The 13730-nt window shown below is 37.6% G+C and overlaps 2 protein-coding genes across 6 annotated transcripts in view; both read left to right on the top strand.

Annotated features, from left to right (window-relative positions):
* Positions 1-13730, top strand: part of LOC129778748 (nucleolysin TIAR) — a 1021219-nt gene that overhangs the window by 388332 nt on the left and 619157 nt on the right. The gene's annotated exons all lie outside the window — the stretch shown is intronic.
* LOC129778735 (uncharacterized) lies at positions 1429-7644 on the top strand. Of its 2 annotated transcripts, XM_055785828.1 has the most exons (3): positions 1429-1746; positions 6095-7304; positions 7402-7587. In XM_055785828.1, exons 1-3 carry the CDS (start codon positions 1730-1732, stop codon positions 7441-7443), a joined length of 1269 nt encoding a protein of 422 aa, XP_055641803.1. In that variant the 5' UTR covers positions 1429-1729; the 3' UTR covers positions 7444-7587. The 2 variants fall into 2 exon arrangements, with proteins under 2 accessions (XP_055641803.1, XP_055641794.1); XM_055785819.1 differs by having other exon boundaries at positions 1430-1746; positions 6095-7644.

Raw genomic sequence — 13730 nt, 5'->3', positions numbered from 1 at the left:
TAGGCTCAAATTACCATGCAACCGTGAGTACTTTCAACATTGTTTTGTTTCTTCCATATGAATTCCACGTTGAGTGCAAATAATGACGACACGATATTTTGCTTGACAATACAGATATACTTCGCCTACTGCTCCACCTCTATATGTATCTCATTGGGAAGATGGGCACTTTTACAGGGATAAAGTGTTTCTAACGACAACTTTTTCACTTTTTTTTTGGAAAAAATGATACTATCCTAATTATGTTAAAAGTCAAGATAGCGATAGAGTGCATTAGACAAAGTTTTAGATCTTATTAAAATACGAACTTTCGTCGAAGACGACAACTTTCTATCTTTTATAGTTTCTGGAATATAAGGCATTTTTGTATAAAGACTCCTGGAAAAAAATATGTTTTACTCGTAACATTTTTGTGTGTAAATTCTCGTGTTTTACATAATCTTAATTTGTTACTTAATAGGAAAAAAAATAGCAGAGCATATAAATCGTGATAATTTACACATGAAAATGTAACAAATTAAACATTAACAGTAATTTTTCAGAGAAAACATGAAAAAAGTTGTTGTCAGAAAAACATTTTCCCTGTAAAAGTGCCCATCTTCCGATGTATAAGTGGCTTGTTGGAAATTATAAGAGCTATTTATATCTGTTTTTTCAAAATTTTAAAAACACATGTTTTCGAGAAAAATTAATTTTAATTTTAAACAAGTTTTTTTCCAATGAATTATTTTCAAAAATTTGATTGATATATGTTTAATGAAAACCTAAATAATTTCCTTTAATTCATTCTTCAACCAACATTTCGTAGATCTTATAGTTTTTAAATTAGGATTTTTCGAAAATTAATGTTTAATTCGTTACATTTTCATGTGTAAATTGCCACGATTTATATGCTCTGCTAACTTTTTCCTATTAAGAAACAAATTAAGATTATGTCAAACACGAGAATTCACACACTAAAATGTTAGGAGTAAAACTTTTTTTTTCAGGAGTCTTTATGCGAAAATGCCTTATGTTCCAGAAACCATAAAAGATAGAAAGTTGTCGTCTTCGACGAAAGTTCGTATTTTAATAAGATCTAAAACTTTGTCTAACGCACTATATCGCTGTCTTGACTTTTAACTAAATTAGGATTAGTAGCATGTTTTCCGAAAAAAAAAAGTGAAGAAGTTGTTGTTAGAAAATCTTTTTTCCTGTAAAAGTGCCCATCTTCCGATGTATGGATGACTTGTTGATAATTCTATGGGCTATTCAAACATTTTTTTTGAGAATTTAAAAATGAAAATCATTTTGAGATAATTGAGTTTTAATGTTTGAAAAAAAAAAAATTCATTCTGAGATAATTGAGTTTTAATGTTTGAAAAAAAAATTCTTTAAACATTTTTTTTATGAAAATTTTTTTTTCTTCGTTACGGAACCGTTTGGTACATCACGCCACTCGGGTCCGCCAACCTACGGTCGACAACGTGGAGCGTGCAGCGTCAGCAGTATGCAGTCATAAGAGGGCCGCGAGCGCATGGCTCGCCCTCTTTTTCGCTGTGCAGTTCTTGTGGAGCACCGGTGGTGCCGTGTGATTAGTGATAAGTGAATAAATTGTTGAAAGTAGTTAGTTTTTAAAAGTGTTTGCATATCACGATTCCCATAAGTGGTGTCAGAAGTGGGATCGTGAGGTGTTAAAATAGTGGAAGATCCCGCCGCACGAGTAACCAGCCGTCGAAGGATCACCCGGATGCTGCAAACACAACCGTAAGTGAATTACTTTTCAACATCTAAAACTCTATTATCAATCATGCCGGAAACAAGAGCCAGTGAACTTGAAGCACTCAAAACAGAGCTTGAACAGCTCCGAGCATTGGTAGTGGCCAGGGAGGGCAACAAATATGCCATCACCGACCCTATTAAAAATATGTCGGAATTTTCCGGAAATAAAAAGGAATTGGCAAGTTGGCTCAAGGAAGTCAACGAGCTTTACGAAATGTTTAAAATAAAAGGCGAGAACGGGCAACCCGACTCGCTTAGCTCGATATATTTGCGGGCAATAAAAAATAAAATCAAAGGGGACGCTCGCGTGATATTATGCGCAAATGGTGATCCCGATACCATTCACGGTATCAAATCGGTTCTCATCGAACAATATGGGGACCAGAAGGACTTCGCCACTAATTTGTCGGCGATGTTCCATTTGAAGAAAGGAGATAAGAATCATTTGAGATTCTTTAATGAAATCAAAGAAATTAACACTAGGCTAAAAGCCAATCTATCCTCGAACCCGTTATCGGCTCGAGAGGTAGTTGATGTGATAACAATCACACGATATTTGGACAACATCGGAGAGCCCCTGGCCTCCATTATCAGGCAATCGAAACCAAAATCTTTAGAAGAGGCATACCAGGCTGTATGCACTAATCAAAACGCGGAAAGTAGAACGAAACCCGCAAAACAAATTTTCAAACAGCACAGTAACCCTAGTAGCAGTGGTTCTGGTGGCTATAATAATAACAACAACAGCAACAGCTCTTACAGAGCATATGCCAAAGAAACGAACGCAAAAACTGCATTCAAACGACCGATTCAGCAATTTAAACCGCGCGTGGAACATAACACCAACGAGGTTGACGTGGATAGTGATGATGATGATGACGATGATGACAATAACGCGACCGAGTGCGAAGTGCAAAATACACGCGAAGTAAATTTTCACAGAGGAGAGGAAGACCAGACAATAACTTGAACAATTTCATTCCTTACATTCGCTACCGATCTAACAAGGGAATCTTAAAATTCTTGATAGACACAGGTGCGAACAAATCGTATATGAATCCAGAACATGTGGCAAACGCAAAAGTGACTGATCAGCCAGCCATCGTCACGAACAAAAATGGAAAATTTATTTTGGATAAAGTGGTGCACGCGAATCTTTTTCCGAAAGATGTCAACAGAGCACTACCATTTCATGTGTTTAAATTTCATAAATTTTTTGACGGGCTCATAGGGTACGAAAACTTAGCAGCCTTGAAAGCCGTGATCAATACAGATAAACACGAGTTGATTATTGGGAAATCTACGTACCAATTTTACCGGTATTTCCCTTCTTCCATGAATTTTCACGAAAATTTCGAAACTTTCATGAAAATTCCAACTTTACAAGATGGAACGTTTCTAATCGAAGATGAGCTTAACATTACTGCAAATGTTTCAGTCCAACCGGGACTTTACTTGGCAAAGAATAATAGTGCGATGGTTCATGTACATTCAAAAGGCCTACCGAAGCCTATATTGTCGAAACCATTCGAAAATAAAGACTTTCTTATAAAAACCGATAATCCAAAAGAGAATTTGAATTTCCCTGCGGATCATCTAAATAAAGGGGAGGTCAAACTTCTTGCAAAGACCTTACAGCCATTCAAAAGCATCTTCTTCCAGGAAGGTCAAAAACTTGCCTTTACACATCAAGTAAAGCATAGAATAGAGACCACCGATAACAAGCCAATACACCAAAAGACATATAAATATCCGTACCATCTAAGAGAAATAGTGAGTGAACAAATCCAAAAGATGTTGGATACAGGCATTATTAGAGAGTCTTCATCTGCCTGGACTTCTCCTATTTGGGTCGTACCTAAGAAGGTCGACAACTCAGGTGCGAAAAAGTACCGCATAGTGGTAGATTACAGAAAATTAAATAAAATCACACCGTCTGATCGGTATCCAATACCGGAAATCAGCGAAATTTTGGATCGTCTAGGAAATGCGCAGTATTTCTCTGTGCTCGACCTGGCCAGCGGGTTCCACCAAATAGAGGTAGACCCAGCTGACATCCCAAAAACGGCGTTTAACGTCGATCATGGGAAATACGAATTCGTGCGGATGCCGTTCGGATTGAAGAATGCGCCCGCAACATTCCAACGCCTGATGGATTCGGTATTACGGAAACATTTAGGTATTAGATGTTTCGTCTATATGGACGACATCATAATTTTTTCCAGCTCTTTGGAAGAGCACATGAAAGACATTCAAAAGGTTTTAAAAACTCTAAAGGAAGCAAACCTTAGAGTTCAGTGTGACAAGTCGGAATTCCTTCGTAAAGAAGTTGAATTCCTCGGTCACGTGGTTACTACGGAAGGGGTTAAACCTAATCCCAAGAAGGTTGAAGCAGTGAAAAACTGGCCTCTTCCGAAAACCCCGAAGGAACTAAAATCCTTCCTTGGAACAATTTCATACTATAGAAGATTCATTCCCGACTTTGCTAAAATCGCAAAGCCGATGACAAGTGTGCTTCGTGGAAAAACCAAATCCATAGAAATTACTCCGGAATATGAAAAAGCCTTTACTGAATTGAAAAATATAATGAGTTCGGATCTCTTATTGCACTACCCCAATTTTGACGAGCCGTTCGTTTTGACTACGGACGCGTCAAACTTTGCGATCGGGGCGGTCCTCACACAGATAGTGAATGGAGGTGAAAAACCCATTGCCTATCTATCAAGAACATTGACAAAGGCGGAAGAGAAATATTCTGCCACCGCCAAGGAACTGTTAGCTATCTATTTTGCAGCTAAAAAGTTCCGGCCATATCTGTATGGTAGGCAGTTTACCATATACACAGATCATGAGCCTCTTACTAAGGAAATCAAGTTAACAGATGCTACAGGACGAGTGACTCGCCAACGGCTATACCTGGAGCAATTCGATTTCCAGTTGGTTTACAAAAAAGGAAAACAAAATGTAGTGGCCGATGGTTTATCCCGGATACCACGAGCTGACGAATCTGAACTAAATATTCAAACCGTTTTGCAAAACGAGCTTTATGAAAATGACCCGATATATGGACCAGAAATAATTAACAAGTTTAGGAATCAGCTGATAATTAATGTGTCAAACGATCCTAGAAAATCGGCTCACATATTTTATTCTATATTTTCAGGTTACAGCAGGCATACTTTCAACCGTGGAGAATATTCCGAAGATGAAATCCGAAACATTCTTAAAAGTTATCTTTCCCCGACCATATCCAATGGTATATTCGCTCCCCTAGAGATTGCACAATTGTGTTCTAAAATAATGAAAGATCAATTCAAAGGCATGAAAGTACAATTTTGCAATCTAAAACTCCCTGATCTTATTTCTAAAACTGATCAAGAGGAATTTATTCGTAAGAGCCATAATTTTAACCACAGAAGTTGGAAGCTCACATACGAGGAGATTCGTCAGTCAGTTTTCTTCCCCGATATGATTACGAAGATCAAATCATTCGCAAAAAATTGTGAGGACTGCAAGTTCGCGAAATACGAACGACGTCCCTTCAAAATTCCAATAACTCGAAGAGCATATGACAAACCATTAGAGAACATTTTCATTGACGTATACGTCAAGGAGGGTGAAAAATTCCTTACCCTTGTTGACGCATTTTCCAAATTTGCCCAAATTTTCAAAATCCAGAATGAAACGGCGGATGAGCTGATCGAAGTAATTACAAAATACTTTAAAATTTTCGGCCTACCAAAAACTATAACATGTGATCAAGCCACATCTTTCAGAAGCTCAAAATTCAAAACCTTTCTCCAAAATCAAAATATTGATATACACTTTGCCAGTACTAGTAACAGCAATGGCATTGTCGAGAGATACCACAACACGCTTTTAGAAATGTACATGTCAAACAGGAGAAAACTTGAAGAACTAACCTTATACGAAGGGCTCTCCATAGTAACTGCCCTATATAACGATACCAAACATTCAACTACGAAATTAAGACCTAGGGATATAATTTTTGGAAATTCTCATTCATTGAACCCGGAGGATATAAATACACAGAAAGCAAAAATAATACTAACTGCCAGGGAAAATATTGCGTTAGAAGCGAGGACACACAATCAGAAAAATGAAAGTCAAAACAATAAAGAATATGAAAACCTCACCATCAGTGAAGCTTTAGTTAAAGGGAAAGGAAAGCCGACCCCTTACACCAATAGATTTAGGCCAATTAAAATCCAAAGTCAAACCAGCAAAACTGTAACAGATGAAAAGGCTATCAAAATTCACAAATTAGATATGAAAAGAGCTAACTAAAACAACACTTTATATTTTCTTGCAGAATACTGTGGCTCCTTACGCTGGTAGGGATGGCCACTTCAGACTTGAGAATTCATACCCTGGATCAGAGTCCGATCATTATAGTTCCGTTAGGACCCGCTAAAATAAGCACTAGTTCTCTGCGAATTGTGCACCCCATAAACTTGACCTCAATTGGAACAATTGTAGAAAACTTTAACGCCGTTTCTATGGAGAGATTGTCGAATCAAACGCCTTTTAAGTCAATAGTTAAAGCAAAATTAGACAAAATAAACTTGAGTTACAACCGAATAAAACCACTACGTAGGAGAAAACGATGGGAATCTCTCGGAAAGGCCTGGAAATACGTATCGGGAAGCCCTGATGCAGACGACCTTAAGATTATAAATTCGTCATTAAATTCATTAATTAGCGAGAATAACAAGCAAATAAGAATCAATAGTGCTTTCGATTCACGAATGAGCAACATTACAAAAGCAATTAACGTCATACTGGAAAATGAGGAAAATGTAATACATTCCTTAGAGGGCTTTGATGTATTAGAATTAATATTCAAAATTGATGAGCTATTATACTACTTAGACATAATCGAAGAGGCGATCACACTAGCGAGACGGAGTATCCCAAGCAGCCGCATCATTCACCTCGACGAATTGGAAACCATTCATCATTCCCTCATTAATGACGGTTTCGGGCTTAACTCGGTCGATAGCATACTTAGTACTGCCAATGCCTACGCAGTATTAAACAACGAAATTTTCATGTACATACTGAAGATACCCAGGATCAAAAATGTACAGTACACCCTCAACTTCATTGAACCAGTCATTGTAGATCACCACAGAGTCCACCTACAAACACAGTTTTATTTGAAAGGACAGAAATCATTCATGTTAAAAAGCGCTTGTTCCAAAGCCAACGCCATGTTTATATGTTCCTCAACGGATCTAGAACCTTTGACGGGTTGTATGCAACAATTGGTCTCCGGAAATACAGCAGAGTGTCCCATAGAACGCACCTACGGAAACAAAACTATTCGGAAAATCAATGATGGCAATATAGTCGTCAATGCAATCAATGTAACACTTTCGTCAAACTGTTCAGTCACCCAACGCACTCTACAGGGGTCGTTCCTAATCCAATACTCAAACTGTACACTGAAATTGGATGACGAGGAATATGTCAACACAAACATGGAGATACAGCCGTTCATACCTACCACGGGATTGAAGGTAAATCCAACCAAACTGTTTAACCACATTCCGTTGGAACATTTACAGGAGTTACATATGGAACAGCGTAACCATATCACACACCTTAACCTGACAGCCGAAAACCTCCATTGGAAACTTCATTTCCTGGGATGGATAGCATCCGTAATCTCATCAACTTTACTAATCTGCATACTGGGTTCATCCATAATCATCGTTTTGAAATTCGCCGCCTGGAAGACACTCCTTACCAACAGCAAACCAGAAGTCATCGAACAGGATACCATCGCATCAACCGAGGCCCATCCCGAGTCCAGAGAGGTACCGCTGATACTTCAGCAGTAGACGAAAGCCGAGGACGTCTTTCAACTAAGGGGGAAGCCGTTACGGAACCGTTTGGTACATCACGCCACTCGGGTCCGCCAACCTACGGTCGACAACGTGGAGCGTGCAGCGTCAGCAGTATGCAGTCATAAGAGGGCCGCGAGCGCATGGCTCGCCCTCTTTTTCGCTGTGCAGTTCTTGTGGAGCACCGGTGGTGCCGTGTGATTAGTGATAAGTGAATAAATTGTTGAAAGTAGTTAGTTTTTAAAAGTGTTTGCATATCACGATTCCCATAAGTCTTTGACTAAAATTTTGTAAATCTTATAGTTTTTGTGGCATAAATTTTTGAGAAAAAAATTAAATTGAAAAAGACAATAAATTAGAAATGTTTTTTTTTCCAATATCTCGAGAATGGCTGCATTTTGAAGGAGATTGATAAAGAGCTTTTTTTTTTAAATCACATCAGAATTCATAATTTGTGGCTAAAAATGATTGTTAACACACAAAAATTCGAAGTTTCGAAAATTCATAAAAAATCGGTGCTCCACAAAGTTTGTCAAAAATAGTTTTACCACCTTGGAATTATTTTTAAAATTTTCTATTTTATATGAAAAAAAATTAAAACACATAATTTAGATGTTGCAAATTTAAGTTTTCTTTTGTAAATAAAAAATAGTATTGTTTTTTTTCTCAGTGTATATTTTTTCACATATTAATACTCTCTTACTCTTTCTAAGACACCACATAATGGCTGCAATAGACAATAAATTAGAAATGTTTTTTTTTTCCAAATATCTCGAGAGTGGCTGCTGGGTTGGTTCCATGACATGGTGGTGGTTGCATGGCTGTGTAAATGTGTGCGAATCGTGCGTGGCTATGTGTGTATGGCATGGGGTACATTACAGTTTTTCCCTCGTGGAGGCTTCGAATAGTGAATACGAAATTTTCAATGTTATCAGAAGTTCTAAATTTCAATTTTTATGTGCTTCGTGAAGACATTTTTATGATACGTACTCTGTATCAAATGTCCTATTTCGCTGTAACGTATACGATCTTTCGGTGCATTGTATACAGGAATTCCAGAGGGTTCGTTTATTTGTGTATGTGGATTTCGAGAAATACTCAAATCGCTGTGTACGAAAGGCATCAAAATGGTTTAATCGTTTGTTTGTTGCTTTCTTTTTTGTTCGCGATGTATTTCAAATACAGGTCGGGCTCGATTATATATAGGCTCAATATTTTATGATTCGATTATATCCAATTCTGAACTCAATTATATACAGTTCGAATTTTTTTTTTAAATTTTTAATTGGCTATGATGAGTACAGTGGAGTAAAAAACGTGATTTTTGAAGCTTTTGATTTAATTTTCACCAGGAATTATTTATAACGATATTGCAGCGAAATTTAGAAAAGATAGAAGTTGGGTGTTAAAGATCAAATTGCGCATTTTTAATTTGGAGCCAGTTTGAGGTAAATAAAGTCCGAAATAAACAAAAAGTTCTATAACTCTGTCATAGTTGAAATTTGACCATATGAGTAGAAGGATTTTTCTCATAAAATATGGTCGCCTAGCACCTCCTGAAAGAATCTGGATAAATTTATTTATTTCATGTCTGAAGGGTGTTTTCCGGTTTCGAGGAATGAATCATGATGATTCAAAAATTAAATTCTTCTTTTATATACTAGAAACGAAAATATATGTGTGTGAAAACAAATAATAATTGTTTTTTGACTCGATTATATACAAAGAAAATAAATCAGAGACTGTATATTATCGAATCCGACCTGTACCCTGAATATAGTAACAGTATCTATATGTGTGTTTGCAATTATAATCGCTCTGATGGTAAGATAAGCATTTTTTTGAGCATTCATTTCATGCATGAAAATATTTCAATAAATAGATAAATACTTTTTGATTGAATATATGATACACGCATATAGTTTTGATTGGTTAGTATTGTGTTCTGTTTTCGTTTGTTTTTATAATTATATATTTATATGAATACATTTGTGGTTTTGTTATTAATTTTTTTTTAGTTCTGTATGTTTTAAGTGCACCAAAAAGCAAATTTCATGTATAATATTTCCGACTTTTAGACTTTTAAATAAGGTGTTATTGAGTGTGTTGTGAATGAGAGATATCATACAGCGCGGAACGATTTTGGATGCGATTTCAAACTAGTGGCAGAGGTTCGATGAAATGATCGTTCGCGTCGGTTTTCATACCGTTTGGTGGAGTTTGTTTGTGTATTTTTGCATCACCCGTATGTATTGTTGTTGTTTTTTAGACATTGCCAAGCGTAGATTGGATTGATTTCTGTAGAGTGGTGTTGAAATATTCCAAGAGTTCAGAAAGTCGGGTGTTAGAATATTCCAAAAGCTACAAAGCATGCGATGTGATAGAAATATATAATAGATTCGTTTTATTATAGATAGGTTTCCAAGTGATCTTAGGTTTCTCATGCATAACCTCCGTCGTTGGATGTCAAAATATGTGGAAAGTAGAAAGTTCTCGAACTAATAAGGCACGATATGTATTGTAGATATTTCTTATTGTAGAGGGGTTTCTTGGTGACCTTCTCAGGTTTCTCATAGATAACCTCTGTTGTCGGGTGTCGAAATCATATATAATCATATATAATCGCATCATATTCTTTGTTATAATATTCTAGAAAATATAGAATCGTACGTCCGGCATTGTATTACCTTAAATACCTTCGATTTTTGAGATTTCGTTTCGTCGAGCAGTTTAGAGTTAGCGTTTACAGAATCACATCACTTACCACAGTGAATCCTGAGTTTTAACCTATCCCACTAACAAATATTCCTTCCATGATAAACGCTAGGGAACCACGCTATAGAGGCGACCCTTCTGGCTTTCGGGCGGCGAATATCATACTAACATTCCTTCCCTTTCCACGGTGACTGTAAGGACGTGGCCGGCGTCGTTATTGACCATTTAAAGCTCGAATCACCGAAAATTGCACAACGAGAATGATTTGCTAGTCCCAAGCGTCATTCTGTGTGTTCTTTGTGCAATTTGATTGGTTCAGGTCAATCACGGAGAGCAACTACGAATTGTACAGTCTACCCAAGCTCAAGCTCAAGCTCAAATATCTCGAGAATGGCTGCTTTTATAAGGAGATTGATAAAGGGCTTTTTTATTTTAAATCACATCAGAATTCATAACTTGTGGCTAAAAATGATTGCTAACACACAAAAATTCGAAGTTTCGAAAATTCATAAAAATTCGATGTTCCACAAAGTTCGTCAAAAATAGTTTTACTGTCTTGGACTTATTTTTTAAACTTTCTACATGACTTCTATTTTATATGAAAAAAATTAATATTGCATATTTTAGATATTGCAAATTAAAGTTTTTTTTGTAAATAAAAACAGAGTACAATTTTTTTTCTCAGTGTATATTTTTTTTCACATTTTAACATCAATATTCTATAGCACTTTCTAAGACACTATTTTGTTTTTGAGATATAACTTATCAAAGATTTCTCTTACTAAAATCGATACGCCCTTTTCAAAAGTTACTTGAGTAAAAAAATCCCAATTGCTGTAAAAAACTCATATTTCTTCCAACCTAAACGGAATACAAACTTTCATTAGAATCAAAAATACATGGTATTAAATCTGCATTTTTTAGACGATTTCATTTGAAATTGCTCAATGGAAGACCCCTTCGCTCTGCGGAAGCCGCCTCCTGTTTGGGGCTTTAATATAAGACACATTATTTATTATTTTCATACTTTCCCTGATACTAAATTGATAACGGGGTGAAATTTTGTTCGTTCCATCATCAAAAAAGATAGGCGAAAGCGACTGCAACAGTGTATGTGGAAGCTGCACGCTTCGCAAGCATAGTGAGAATATGTTGAAAGGAGCAAATATGCGCTCCAATATTGAAAGTATAAAATATAAAAATAACATTCGTACTGCGGGGTTCTTCGGGGGTACGACGGATTCTGTGGTGGCGAAAGCAGAATAACGTCACGCAGTGGGATCGTTAGGCGAGCAGCGGAAACAGTTTGGCTCACACAATGCACAAACGCGAGTTGAGCTGCCTTTGGTGGCGGTGGCAAACGACCGAAACAACGGACGGATCCATACATAAAATGGGTTGACGACGTCTGGAAGACGGGTTTGCCCAAAGTCCCTTTATACGTATTCTGCTCCTGCTGCTGTTGCTGCTGGTCCAACCGATGGCTAGCGCTCTCTTGGCGCATCTTTTGAGGCGAACGAAACGGGTGCGTCTGTGTGTGAGAGCTTAATAGAAACTGTAGCATTTTTTTCAGAATTTGCAAAATGCTGTTATGAATGCATTTGTATGCAAAGAACCAATTTGACTCCAGCACAAACGTTCATTATAAAAATATATTTCACTCAGCGCACACTCATTTCAATTTTTTTCCCCCACGGGATATTTCCCCCTCACCCATTGGCTCCCCGAATGCCATCTTCCCGATTATCTATATTTCTCACAATCACTGGCATTTGCGTGATTTTACCGCGCAAAACAAATAACCCATAATATCTCACACAATAACCAGCTGAGCCCTCGGTTCGGCCCGATTCGCATCCTTTCCCCGGCCAAAAAAAAGGAAAGGAAAAAAAACGCGCCATCGACTAGTCCTATCAAACCTTTTTGAGTAGCAGTTTATTTTCCGATCATAAAATTCCCATCCATCATCGAATTCGACCGCTTTGGCTGTGTTCGAACCATAGCGGAGAATAATATTTACACGAAAAAGAGCCATCAACCGCGAGTCGAATGTCCGATCATCCATAAATGCTAATATTATGCTAGAAAACAATGAGCGGCTGATTGAGACATGAAAGCAAGGGGAAAACAATAAAAAATTCACATATAACAAAAGTTGTGAATATCGGTTCCGAGACGAGGAGGGGAAAAAATGGATTTTTCCTGACGCTCTTCGTTTTCGGTGGCCAGCTAGGAGAAAGCTGCATAGGAATTTCCACACCTCCCAGAAGATTCCGATCCGCCATCTCGGATGCGGCCTTGCATTTGCGTCTTGTCGCTTGTGTTGTTTAAACATATCTAATAACGCTCGTCGTTTCCCTCGTCATGAATTATTCAGCCTCTAATATCCGACCGGGTTCTCCTTTCGGTTCCGAGTCTTGGCTCCGGTCCTCTCTTTCGGTGGAGTGACATTTGTTTCTTCCCTCCCTGGGGTCTCGGTCCGGGATTCGGATGCAAAAGGGTGAAGAATTTATAACGCGGCTAGAGCATACCACCTAGCAGTCAGCAGTCAAATTTTCCATCGTCGCAACCCTTCCCCTGGAACTCCTCCGAGCAAAGGGTACGAATATTGTGTGTACATATAAATTTCGTTATTTTCATGATACCATTTTTACGACAGCTTTGCATGGAACGGTCTCATATGGCGCGCAGAAATGATTTCTCGCTTGGTTCAAAGTCAAATCCGGTCGGTGACAATCGAGGAGCGATGGCACGGGTTACTCCTTTCATTTCCCCCATTTCCTCTAGTATTAAGTTGAAGGGTATCGATTTTAACTAAAATCTCTTGTGTGTTCATTGGCAGCCTAGCTCAGGCAGGCGATCAGCCGCCGGCGTTGTTGCTTGGCTCGACACCGAGAGAGAGAGAGGAAGCATTTGCCAACGTTTTTACAGCTGATTGAAAGTGTGGAAACGTCTTTGAATTTTAAGACTTTCTCTGAAGCAGCTTTTTTTTCTTTGGGTGTATGTTTTTGACGAGATTTTAGGCAGCTGACCTTCAAGTGGAAGTGCTCGATTAGGTCGTAAAAGCAAGAAGCTTAAAATTTGTGACAACCAGAGGCACTCATCGGTACTCGGACAGAATTTTAAATTTTTTAGTTTTTTTTTCTTCTCAGCAATTTATTATGCGCTATTTTGCTCTCTGTTGGAAGGCCTAAAATTCTGGAACTAATTACAGGGCAGACTCGATTATATCCTCTCCACTTTTTTCACTAACTTTTTTTTCACAATCGAATAAAAAAAAATTGTTTTTTAAACAAATATTTTTCGTTTTTTGAATATAAAAGAAGAATTCAATTTTTTATTTATCCCCTAAAAGTCATGAAATACCTTTCTCACATAATAAAT

Source organism: Toxorhynchites rutilus, chromosome 1 (genome assembly GCF_029784135.1).
Source record: "Toxorhynchites rutilus septentrionalis strain SRP chromosome 1, ASM2978413v1, whole genome shotgun sequence".
Classification (NCBI taxonomy): domain Eukaryota; kingdom Metazoa; phylum Arthropoda; class Insecta; order Diptera; family Culicidae; genus Toxorhynchites; species Toxorhynchites rutilus.
This window is presented reverse-complemented; position numbering and strand designations above follow the sequence as displayed.